The sequence below is a fragment of the Strix aluco genome, chromosome 2, assembly GCF_031877795.1.
Source record: "Strix aluco isolate bStrAlu1 chromosome 2, bStrAlu1.hap1, whole genome shotgun sequence".
Lineage (NCBI taxonomy): Eukaryota > Metazoa > Chordata > Aves > Strigiformes > Strigidae > Strix > Strix aluco.
In genome coordinates, this window is record NC_133932.1 from 134,397,461 (window position 1) to 134,409,700 (window position 12,240).

The following is a 12,240-nucleotide window of genomic DNA, read 5'->3' on the forward strand; positions in this document are numbered from 1 at the left end:
TTCATCTAATTTCCCCACTGTTGGAAGCCCCAGTAGAGGTATCTAAAGTGCCAGCTGGCTTACCAGCGTGTCTCAGGCTATTTCACTCACAGTATTGAATTTTCTATGTTCTTAAACAGATTTTAATTTTTTCAGAACAGCCTCCTTATGTGTGTTCTAGCAAACATCCAAATCCTCCTTCTGTTTTTGTTACATTTATAAAACAACTAAAAATAGATTTACTACTCCAAAATTCTTACTGGAAATCTTCCTTAGAGAATGCCATTTCACCAAAACCTAAAATGCAACAGGAAGAACAAATAAACAAAGTTTTTCATGAAAACACTTGAGTTTGGCTAAAGACTGACATGGAGTATATAATTTTGACATTCTCATTGGAATTCTCCTTTCAAAGTCAACTTTTAATTCCAATAAAATTATTTTATTTATTGACCAGGCAATAACATCTCGGCAGATATTCTCTGTACTCCCAGCTCAATTTTCTACTTAGAAAGAAACGTCATTTTTCAATTTGTGCTATTGCAAAGGTCTGTTATTGCTTTCCTTTCCCTGGACCCCAGGAGCTGTACACAGCTTCTTGAACCTGAGTGCATAAAGCCAGAGCTAAGGTTTTTTTTAGGAAACAGCTGTCAGATCTACACCGTGCTAGCAAATGATGCTGTGGCTTGAAAAAGGAATGAATTTCACACCATAAGGGCCAAATCTTTCACTATCATACATCAGGGTCATGCCACAGATGTGCCTGTGACCCCAAATCCATGAAATGTTGAGGGCTTCCTTTTTAATGCCTTGCTGTTGAATGTTTTCCAATTTTGCAAGAAGAATTTGATGAAGGGGGTCGCCTCAAACAGGGAGAGCCTCCTGCCTGCTGCACAGCCATTTGTACAAGGAGCAGATGAAAAGCATGGTCCCACACTCCATTAAGGATGTCATATCACAAACATTTCTTACAGCAGCCATGTTGGCTTAAATGTCTACCATTTACCCCAATACCTCCAACTGTCACTCCCTAGATCCCATCTGAGAAGTGATCTGAGTAAAAATAACAGCAATAAATAAGAAATCATAAATTATGTTCAAGATTTTTTTAAAGGACTTGTAAATCATATGATTTTTGGTGAAATTATGGGCAACGTGGTCCAGCCAACAGCTGTATCACACATCTGGGAGGGAGTGGAGGACAGAAAGAGGGAGGTGGATGTGTGAGGTTGGGGACAGGACGGGACGGGACGCGATGGGATGGGATGGGACGGGACGGGACGGGAGTTCCTTTGCTCTGCTCTGCTCCCCTTACGAACACTAATCAGGAGCTCAATGGCTGGAGTGAGGACCAAGGGAAATCAACACTTATGTTGATCCCTAACAGCAGGATAAGATGTGGGGTGGGATGGGGGTTGGTGGGAATGAAGTATTTTTGACCTCCCTCCCCAAACCTCACTCTTGCAAAGGGGTTGCTAAAAGGGCCAGCATCCCCCAGTCCCACCAGCTGGTGCACAATGGCCATGTGAGGTTAAAGAGTCATTACAGGCTTTTTCTTTACAGAAAGCACACACAAACAGTGAGACCTCTTCAGAATCAGATTATAGAATCACAGAATCATTTAGGTTGGAAAGGACCCTCAAGATCATTGAGTCCAACCGTTGACCTAACACTGCCAAGTCCACCACTAAACCATGTCCCTAAGTGCCATATCTACATGTCTTTTAGATACCTCCAGGGATGGTGACTCAACCCTTGCCCTGGGAAGCCTGTTTCAATGCCTGACAATCCTCTTAGTGAAGAAATTTTTCCTAATATCTGATCTAAACCTCCCCTAGTGCAACTTGAGGCCATAATGAGTGGGAGAACTTAAGAGAAAGAGGAAGTTTGAGAGGCTGAATTTCTCTCTTCTTGCTTGAGACTTCAGGTCTCAGCAAGTTAAATCCCATTTTTAAGGGTTCTGACACACATGGAAAAGTTACCATCAAGAAGACAAGATGATATGTGAGCTGCTGTACAAGGGCTGTCTCCAAGGATGGTAGATTTTCCGTGGGGAAGCCTGAGGTTCCAAGATTAATTCAAGGTAAATTTTGTTACTGAGTCCTTTGAAGTTTCCTATACCCTCAAATGAATGTCCCATTAGCTGGGTATTTTGCTACTGCCTCTTTAAAAAAGCAAAACTAAACTCACCCACACATATAACAACTCTCACTCCAAGCCTTCTCTGTCTTGAGATCAAATAGATTAAGGTTTCAGTGCATATGCTTTGGGGAAGATAAATCCTGAGAGCTTGTCTAAGGTGCCAGAAAGCAGGATCGAGCACATTTCCGACAGGCTCTCTACGAGGCAGGGTATCTCCACACCAGCGCTGAGATTGCTCGCTCTACCTTTATTTGACATCATGCAATTTATATTCTGCAGCCATAGCACGGCAACAACATCTCCCTAGCCTGCAGCTTCATTTTCTCCACACAGCTACCCCAGCACTTTAATTGTCCCATAAATTTGATGGAAAGGATTTGATGCAGAGAGCTGTTAAAATGCCAAATGTCTTGAGCACTGCACCTAATGAATGGCTCCCAACGATTCATGTTTCAATCTATATGTAAATGTGCCCTTTGGTTGGCTTGTGCTGGACTTCTCGTTGCTGCATTACAGCTATCCAGGGAAGCCTCAGACTCATAGATCAGACAGATACAAGGCATAAATGGGAGAAGACTTAAATTATTCAGTGTTTATGAGAAAGAGAATCCAAACAGTGGACTTACACTGTGCTTTTTATAATAACATGATTACAGATCAGCCCTGAGAAGACCTACAATAACATTGGTTTTCTCCCCCACCCCTTCCTCCTTGCTAACAAAATATATAGCATAATGAATCACTTAGCAAAGCTGAATGCATATTATCCAAACACCCAAAATAGTGTATGCCAGCTCCAGGTAAAACCAGTGCTCACAGAACCCAGCTGGGAGAAGTCTGCGAATGGACTGAAGGGTTTCAAAATCTGGTCTCTGCTATTCTTACTCCCAGCAAGGGAAAATATCTGGAGCATCAAACTGAATCTCTGAAAATGCTGGTGGTCACAAAATCTATTCCTGCTCATTAATGAACTGCACAAATCCCTTTCACCTGCAATGCAATGTGCAATTCTGGTCTTAGCAAGAAGAAATTAAGCTGGAGCTGGTGCAGAAGGGGCTGCCACCATCACGAGAGGGCTGCAGAGCTTGTTTTACAAGGGGAAAAAAAAAAAGGGGGTTTGTAGGATTTTGGTCAATTCCAAGGCTAGGGAGGAAATCGTTTGTTCTCTATACAAACACCTGAGAAATAGCAAGAAGGGGAAAGGACAATTTTAGCTAAAAGCCAGTCCTGACACAAGACCAGGAAACCACAGATACCCTCAGAAAACACAGACATGAACAATGATGGTCTCATTCCCGCAGGACTTGTTTTGTGGGGCTTAAAGCTGAAGCAGTATCGGGGTTTTACGCTCAAAGAAATGCCAGAGGTGGCACAGACTTTGCAGAATGAATAGCTGCAGAGAAATCATGAGGTTTTAGCATTGTCCCCAACAGTCACCTAACCAGGAGCACTGCCAAGCCAGGAGAGCAGAGCTCAAGTCTCTGACCAAGCCTTGGCTCCTGAAAAGCTTCAGACTACTGGGAGACACCTTCCTTGCTTTGGTGTTGAACTAAAAAGAGCTTTATAGCATGAGGTGTCCACAGTGCTTGATCCCTCAGGACCTTAATTTCTGGCTGAGCTTTGGTTTCCTTTATCTGCTTAGCTTAGGTCTCTGCTGTTTCTTTTATTCTTATTTCTACTTTTCTCCCTGTAGCCCCAGGAGCAGGTTGGGGGGCCACTAAGACTAGGATAAATCCACAACAGCAGCAATGCGCCTCGTGGTCTGGACATGGTCAGGAGACCACAGAAACACAGATACAATCTTCTGCCAAGTCTTGTTTAGTTGATGAGCTTTGTGAGATGCTGAACTTGGTCCTACATGAAATACTTGAATTTTGCAAGCATGCGTTATTCCCCAGCAGATAATTGGTTTTTATTTCTGTCGGTCTGGCCCAGCAGCAGGAAATTTGCAGCACTGGGAAACCGTGGATTTAAGATCAGGTTATATGCGGGCTGCCTACGTGAGCAAGAAGACAGAGTTGGCAAAACCAGCCATGTGGCAAGCAGCAAACATTTGTTATTTGTCACCAGGTCAGCAGTGGCCTCAGCAAAGCCCTCTCCCTGGAGCAGCAATGTGCCCCTCGCCAGGCTGTGTGGTCATCTGCGTTTGGGGCCACCACACCCTCCTGGTCTCCACTCCAGCTCTAAAAACATCTCTGCTTTAAATAAAAGACAGAATGAGCTGCCGCTGTGCTGCAGAGCCAAATGAACTTGTCAGGGTTCCAAGGCAGGAATTTAGGAAGCCCTCCTTTTTTATCTTCCCTTTCTTTGTGCTTGGAAATGGACTTGCCATGAATAATTTGCTAGAGACTAAAGCTGATAAGTTTGGCTCCCTGCAGGCCCCTACCGGGGTACAATATTGGCTTTTCTTCTGAATTACTGGGTAGAAGACACAGGACAGGAGCTCTGTGTGTTTTTTCCTCCTTGCTCAGAGCCCAACTGCTCAGAGCCAACCTCTAAGACAGATCCTAGTGTGAACTGTTTTGATGGGAGAGTGGAAGGGGTGCAATGCCACGGGCTCACCTTCAAAAATCCTGGATTTATAGCTGGGTAAGGACAGGAAAAACCAAGCTGTAGGGGCCAAAAGCTCTGTGCTGGTCCATCCCAGGTGACAATTAGATTTTTTGTTTGATCTTGTTGGAGAAAGTTTTCAGGGGAAAAGGGGTGGGATGGGAGAACCGTAAGTATGTTGTGCACATTCAAAAAAACCCAAAAGAAAAGACAGAGGGAAAGCTCCCTGGAAAGTCATACAGATCAGGAACAGCACCAATGTGTTTCTAAAATCTTACAGCAAAACTGAACGAGGCAACACACATATCTTGCTGCTGCTTGTAATTAAGTACCACCATAAACAGCAGCTCTTTGGACCACAGAGAGCAAAGTGGTTCAAGTGTGACTCAGATTGGACCTTTAGATGGGGAAAACTGGTATAAAATGACCTCAGAAAGAGCCTGTACCTGCTAACAACTGGGTAACCTTATTTCATTATGGAGGGGTCCTTGCTCACCATATCCATGCTGCAGAGAGATGTTTGCAGTAAGCAACAGGTTCTACACAAAATTATTTCCCTGATATTTGTTAGCACCTGCTCTGCATCTGAACCCACAGGAAGAGTTAATCTCAAAACTAGCAAGAACAGTAAGAAATGGAAGAGCTTTTTGAAAACAGCAGGTTGTTTTAGGGGGCTAGGGTTTTCCTTGTTTAATAAGAAGCTTTAATCCCAAAGAAATGTGTCAAATATTGTTGATAACTTCTGGGAGTCCACTTGGAGATTCCTTATACACTTTCAAACACCCAGTCCTCATGAACAAAAAGATGTTTGTGTGGAAAACAACTGAGTATCTTCTCTAAAAAAGCCTATAGGAGACTGAACACGCACACTGAATATTAAGGCTTCACTGTTAAGGGTTGTTGTAATACCTGCCTGGAGGAGATGGGCTTTGAACACTTGAGTGATGCAAGCACATCAATCACAAATGGCTCCAGGTTTATTCTCCAGCATTCAGCTTTCAATATAGAAATACCACTGTGTTCTTCCTTCTATTGTAACATCCCAGAAATAACTCTTCATCTGCTAGCATAAGGGCAGCATCACTCCTGCTCTGCTCCATCTTTACTGCTGTAACACTACAGACGTGAGAGGTAAAAGCCCAAGAATTCAGCCCCATTTTCACACCAGACCAACCAGATCCTGAGGTTTTAATAAGGACCCAAATACCAGACTAGATCCTGGGACTGGCTAATTAGTGTCTAGATGGATGGCATAAAGTGCCTTGATGATGTTATTGGAGACATCTACTTGGCCTCTTTGCTGTATCATGGTAGCAGAGGTGACAGAAGAAAAGAATGATGTTCCTCACCATAGCTTTCCATTCACAGCTGGGTCAAGCGCCTAAGCTAGTCTTGCTTAGGGCTTAGGTAGACAAGGGAAAGAGACATCTCCGGAAAGAAGATCCGTCCTACCCTAAGAAAGGTGGGAAGGAAATGACTTCAAAAGCACCCTGCCTCCCTGCCTAGACAAGACACCTTGATTTTGGATAACTAGGAAGATGGTCGATTTGATTAAAAGTCTGCAAAGGGTGAACTCAGATCAATACAGAAGACTATGAACTAGTAGCTGAACCACAGAGGGGTAACCTCCAGCAGAGAGACATTACAGGCAGCCTGGAGTGATACCATCCTAGACAGAGTTGTTCTAGGGTATTTCTTAGAGCCACAACTGCTATTCTGAGCTTTCAAATTAGCATATCAACATACTTTGCTTTAATTTCCACACCCATTTTTGTTGGCATCTCAAAATGCATCAGTCAGTGTTTGTGACATGGGTCCAACATCTCTGAGCCTTTTGGAAGGAGGACTGAGCTCTTAATCACCCCTGCCAAAGTGCAGCCTGCTTTTGTTGGGCCACAGCTCCTGATAGGTCAGGGCAACACTGTAGAGAGCATTTCAGTTGCTCCGTGAGGTCTTTGGCATTCCTACCACCCCCAAAGCTATCCTCAACTCTTCTTGTCTCTGGTATAAACTGATACCATGTGAGTTCCTGCACGCGGCTTCAAAGGTCCAGCGCTTTCTGCCCAGTTGCAGCCAAAAGCATATTTGCCAAGACAGACACAGAGTTGAATCAAAACTGTTGGGTAGATTTGCTCCATTGCCTCAATGCTTGACTGCATTGACATATTTGAGTCTTAAACTGCAGCGCCAACCCAGGACACATGGCATCCTCCCCAGGTGAGGCATGGCAGTGAGACACCCCAGAAGCTGAGAGCGAGAGATATGTTATGCCTAGACATGGAAAACACTACAATTTCAAGCCCTAAATTATTTCAGAATCTACATGACACCTGCCATATAACTTAATTCTTCAATCTGATTTCTTTTTAAATGTGCAAAAGGACTCAATTTTTACACATCCAAAGCATCACTGTTCCTGGAAATTGAAAATTCTTGACTAGATCATTCTTCAAGACAGGCAGTAAACTGTTTTATTCTTCTGCATATCCAGGACTCACATGAAGCTTCTGGGCCATTCCAGATGAGAAAATAGAAGTGGAACATTGCACGAGGTTAATCTGGACTACACACACAGAGCAACGATTTCCTCTAAGCCAATCAAGGATTAAGGCTAATGAGTATCTCTGCATCTTGTAACATTCCTTTTAGGGAAATAGAATAGTATAAAAATAGCCTGACTTGAGCCTCCTCCCCCCCCCCCAAAAAAAAAAAAACCCTTATTATTCCTTGGGGTGATGGAGTAAAATTAGAAATACTGAAGAGAGGAATGCTTCACTTACCTGTCGTAGAATGACCATGGTTCCTGTATAAACACATCAGCAATCACCAGGAAAGGACCTAAACCAAAAGAAATCGGCAATTAATGAACAGACACCTGGACTCATAGACCCCAGTTTAGGGACTGTCCCAACCCTAAAGGGACAGATGCAGCCCTGAGGTGTGGAAGAGGGCTCGGAGCACTTAACTCCCAATGCTTTTGTAATATTAATTCCAGACAGTGAGAGACAATCCTCTAATACATCCAGATTAATGCCTGCACTGTGGTGAATGAGACTGGGACTGGAGGTTGCTTATGCAGGTACTATTTTGTAAACTGAGTCCTAGAAAGTTATCCAAGGATTAAGCTAGCAAACAGACTCATACTGATTTATTGCATGTGTCATCAGATCCCATGGTATGAATTAAAGCACACGGAGAAAGGGAGTCCTGTCCTTACAGCCTGCAAGATGGGATGGATTATCATCTTTCTACCAAAACTGCTTTCAGGAGAGGAAAGAAAATACCAAGTCCTACACCATAGCCTGCAACTAATACCTGGACTGGACTGAGTAGCTCCACACCCTGCTCCTGCCTGTTATGCAAATTGTACCTTTGTGGGATTTATATGGGAAAGTCCCATGCTGCTCCTGGGTTTGTGCCTCCTGGTGTGTGGTGTCACTTCACAGTGCTCCCAGCATTAAATGGATTTGGTGTGTATGAGTGAAAAAATGCTTTCAAAGAATTGAATTTCTGCAGTTTTTAACCTCCAAGTCATCCTTACTACATGGTAATCAGTAATTGTTATATTTATGATGTGGAACATTTTCCAACATGGTAAAAACGCTCATGCCTTAAAAAGCAGACAAAAGGCACTCTACCTGAGAGACAGAACTCCCACAAGACACTGTAGATGTCAAGGATGATGAAGGATAATCTTGCAGGACACAAGACATTTCCTTTCACAGTGACAAAGCAGTCCAGACTTGTCATACAAACCTAGATATTTTGTTTCAGGCTTTAGCCATAATTTTTATTTTTGTGCCTTCCCCACTAAAAGGAGAACGTTTCTTGGGTGGGCAGGAGGGAATAGTAAAATCTTTCCACCTCCCCCTCAACCATCTCCAGGTGAGATGTCTCAAAGACACACAATGTCACAGTGGGACAGACTCAGTCTTGGAAAAAAAAAGGAGTGATAATGCCCCATGCCAGTGTCCCAACACACTTTCCTCATGGCAAGGAGAGCGATGTTTCTTCCTCACCAGCAGCAACTGCACTCATCCCATTCAGTAATGTAGGGCTCAGTCTTTGGTGCTGATCCTGCTGGATGATTTTTCTGTAGCCTCTCAGCTGTTGTGTGAAACACAGATGTTCCCATCCTAGCTAGAAAGGCAGGATTTATCTCTATTAGCTCCTGCAGGGACTGCAAAGGCTCAACAGCATTTCCAGTGATTCCCCTTTTCCTCACCATGCTGACTGCACCACCTCTACATTTTTACTGACAACATGTTTGAAGGTGGATAACTACCCCACTGAAAGTTGTAGGAGTTTGACATCTAAGTGCCTTCACCACCTTAATGAAAACAACCAGTTGTTGAAACCATCTACATGATCCCTCAGCATTGCCCACCTCTCTTTCCCCTGGGGAAGGAACTGGTGTCCTAAAAGCATCACTGTTCACAAGGAAACACTCACTAGACAAATTTTGGCCATAGACCATATTTAATGAATTAATTTTGCTTTTTCTAGAAAACAGACGACTGGTGGAAAATCATGCTCCCTACTTTAATATCTGAAAGGCCGTGAAGCAATTTTCCTAATTCTCAGTTTGAATTTTCTCTGTGGCACATTAAATTATTCCTCTTCTTAATTCTTATGGCTTGAAAATAACTTTCTAACCCTGCCAAGCAGTGAGCCCTGAGACAGGCTGCCTAGGGGTGCTGATGAGTCTCCTCCACTGGGAATAGTTAGTGAAATCTTGGCTTGGCTCAGATCAGGTGCTGAGTGAGGTTCTCCAGAGGTCCCTCCAGGTCTCTAACAGATATTATAGGGGCAGTGTTGAACACTGGGTTGGGTAGCAGTCTGAGTTCCTCGGGTGAAGGACATCTGTTACGGACAAGTTATCTTATAGTTTCTTGCCTCAGTTTTCCTCTCTGAAAAACAAAGATCTCACCCAGCAGGTGAGCTCATAAGTATTCCAGTCATTATTGATTTGCTTGCTAATTAGCCAAATGGCCTAGGTGAGCTTGCCCCATTGGGTGTCCATGTTGCAAAAGCTGTGTATGGGGCATTTCCTCCCACAGGCTGGGCTAGAGCCACGGTTTCAGGTCTCAGAACTGCTCCTTCAGTCGTTTGTCCTTCTGCTGCTGAAGCAAAGCACTGTCCCACTGGCTTCCAGCATAAAAACCACCTTGTATGTGGGCACCCTGCTCAGGCCGGCCTGTGGTGATGCCACATAGGTGTTGTGCCAGACTTGGAGGAGCATTTACATACCCCACACAGTGCTTTTAAACAGGACTTTGGTACCCAGAGCCTGTTGTGGGTTTTTTTGTTTTTCCGAACATCTAGCCTTCAGCCCAAGCCAGCAGGCTTGCTCTTGCTCAATGCTCTCCCCATCACAACGCTTTCCCCACGGCTTGCTCAGCAGGGAAAACCCCAAAAAGGAAGGGCAGGGGGAGCAGAGGGCTGCCCTCCCTGTTCTTCCCACAGGGATCAGTAAGAAGGATAGGGCTTGTCTGAGCACCAGAGAGATCAGCTGCCTGCTAATTCATGGGAGCTCTGGTGGAACAAAACAGTCATCTGGACCCTCTGACTCTCGCTGGCAGGCGAGCATAGGGCACTTCGATCCCACCTTCATCTCCTATGTGAAGCTCTACAGCTGCTTGTGCTACGGGAAATGAGCTGAACTAAACAAGATGTGCCCAGCATCTCTCCCAAATCACTCACGTATAACACAAGAGCACAAAGACACACCTTTGGAAAGTGTATTTTTTTGTAAATTTGGTTCATTTTGCAGCTTTCTGGGCATCACTAGTTGGACATCATCTGAACAGAACATCTGAGGGAGGCAGTGGGGTGAGGCTGAAGGGCCTTTAAACTACTTCTGGATGCAGAGTGATGTGTGACATGGAACTATAGACACCACTTGCTTGTAAGCAGTGGTCAACAGAAGCCAAGGAGTGCTTTAGTACAAGGTCTCCACCATGAGTGACCTCCACCATGGCTTTCATGTTTCTGAAGAGATCCCAAATGCGTGAGGAACCTGACACAGCTCGACTCTGGAGGGAGAAAGTCTGAGAAACCTGGACGAAGCCATTATCCTGCAATTGCAGAGAAGGGGGTTGCTACTCTAATCAGCTTAACTGGCATTTCTGTACTCCTTGTTGGCACTTCAGGACCCAAGTCCAACCACATGACCAGCCATACTGCCTGGGGGATCGCTCCACAGCACTAATCCTCCAGAGCACATGCTCATTAAGCATTGGTTAGGAGAAATTAAGATATTTCATTCTAAATGTAAATTCTGTTCCTTTCTCCCGAAGTTCCACATCCCACATTATTTTCCTGTCTGCAAATACAGCAAAGAGAATTTACAAAGAATTAATTTACAGGGTGTGTGCATTCATAGTCAATGACAGCCTGTCCCCCTCTGCACCCAGTTTGCTGTACAGCCTGTTTTTTGGAGAACACCCTGGGCATTTAACAATGTGAAAAAACAGAAGTTAATTCACCTTATGTTTACCTCACTTGACTGGCAGAAATGTAATGTATCACCGTAGCTGAGCAAAGAGATTTAACACACTGATGCTCTCTGCACACTGCTGCTTTCACCTCCTGCCCTCCAGCAAGGGATCTGAGAAGGATTAAAGATTTTGCAATGTATTTTACTGTTCATCTGAGAAATGGTGAATAAAAAGGCCAGACCTACACCCTTGGAGACAAGAACCTTTGTCCTTACCAAAAGCAGAATTCAGATCAGGAAGAAAAACAATGGCTCTTGAATGAGGTTAAACTAACAAACTCACCAGTCTTTGGGATCTCCAACCATTGAATGTGCATGACAGTGAGCAGAGGGGAAGAAGGCAATGTCACTACATACCATTCCTTCTACTCTTTGTCTTGCTGGAAGTTGACATGCTTGGAAAGTTATGACAGTCTGTATTTTTGCATTCTTCTAGAGCCCTGACTCAAAACCAGGGCTCTGAGGTCAGAAGATACTAGTCTGAATATGGCAGCCATCCATTTCCTTCTTGGCTAACAAGTGTCTTCCTTGCTAGCTTGATCAACAAGCTCTCAACAGAGACAATCCACTACTTCTCTAAGTGATTAGCTTCCAAAGGTCAAATCATCCTTAGTGTTTAAAATGAAGTAAGTATCTTCTCCTCATATGTATTTGCCTTCAGCTTCCCGACTGAAGCCAGTCATGTATTACCAACCATGACAGACCCCACAGATGGGTCCACATGGGAGGGTTTTGCCTGAATGCTGCACCTCCACTTTCCTCATGCACCACGTGGCTTGGAGTGGTGACCAGGGCATGGAGCAGAGGGAGGCCAGGATCATACGCCATGTCTGGGAAGCTCTTCCCAAGAGACATGTGCACTTGCTTTGATATCATGTGGGACCCTCTCTGTGGTATGACCTGTGTCTATTGTTTTGTCAGTGGTTCAGGGCTTGAAGTCTGCTCCCTGTGGAGGCACTTACAGTCTCCTCCCCTCACTTCTCAATGAACTGAACTTTTCAATGAACTGCTTTTCAATGAACTGAACACTCAGGCTCTCACAGTAAGAATTTCAGACCACTTGCCATGGT

General features: G+C 44.3%; 1 protein-coding gene across 2 annotated transcripts in view; it reads right to left on the reverse strand.

Annotated features, from left to right (window-relative positions):
• The window catches only part of MYO7A (myosin VIIA), a 102,912-nt gene that overhangs the window by 77,108 nt on the left and 13,564 nt on the right, over window positions 1-12,240 (reverse strand). For both annotated transcript variants that reach the window (XM_074816445.1, XM_074816444.1), the window contains exon 2: window positions 7,452-7,509. In XM_074816445.1, the coding sequence (XP_074672546.1) occupies window positions 7,452-7,469 (18 nt within the window). In that variant the 5' untranslated portion in view covers window positions 7,470-7,509. The remainder of the gene's footprint in view (window positions 1-7,451; window positions 7,510-12,240) is intronic.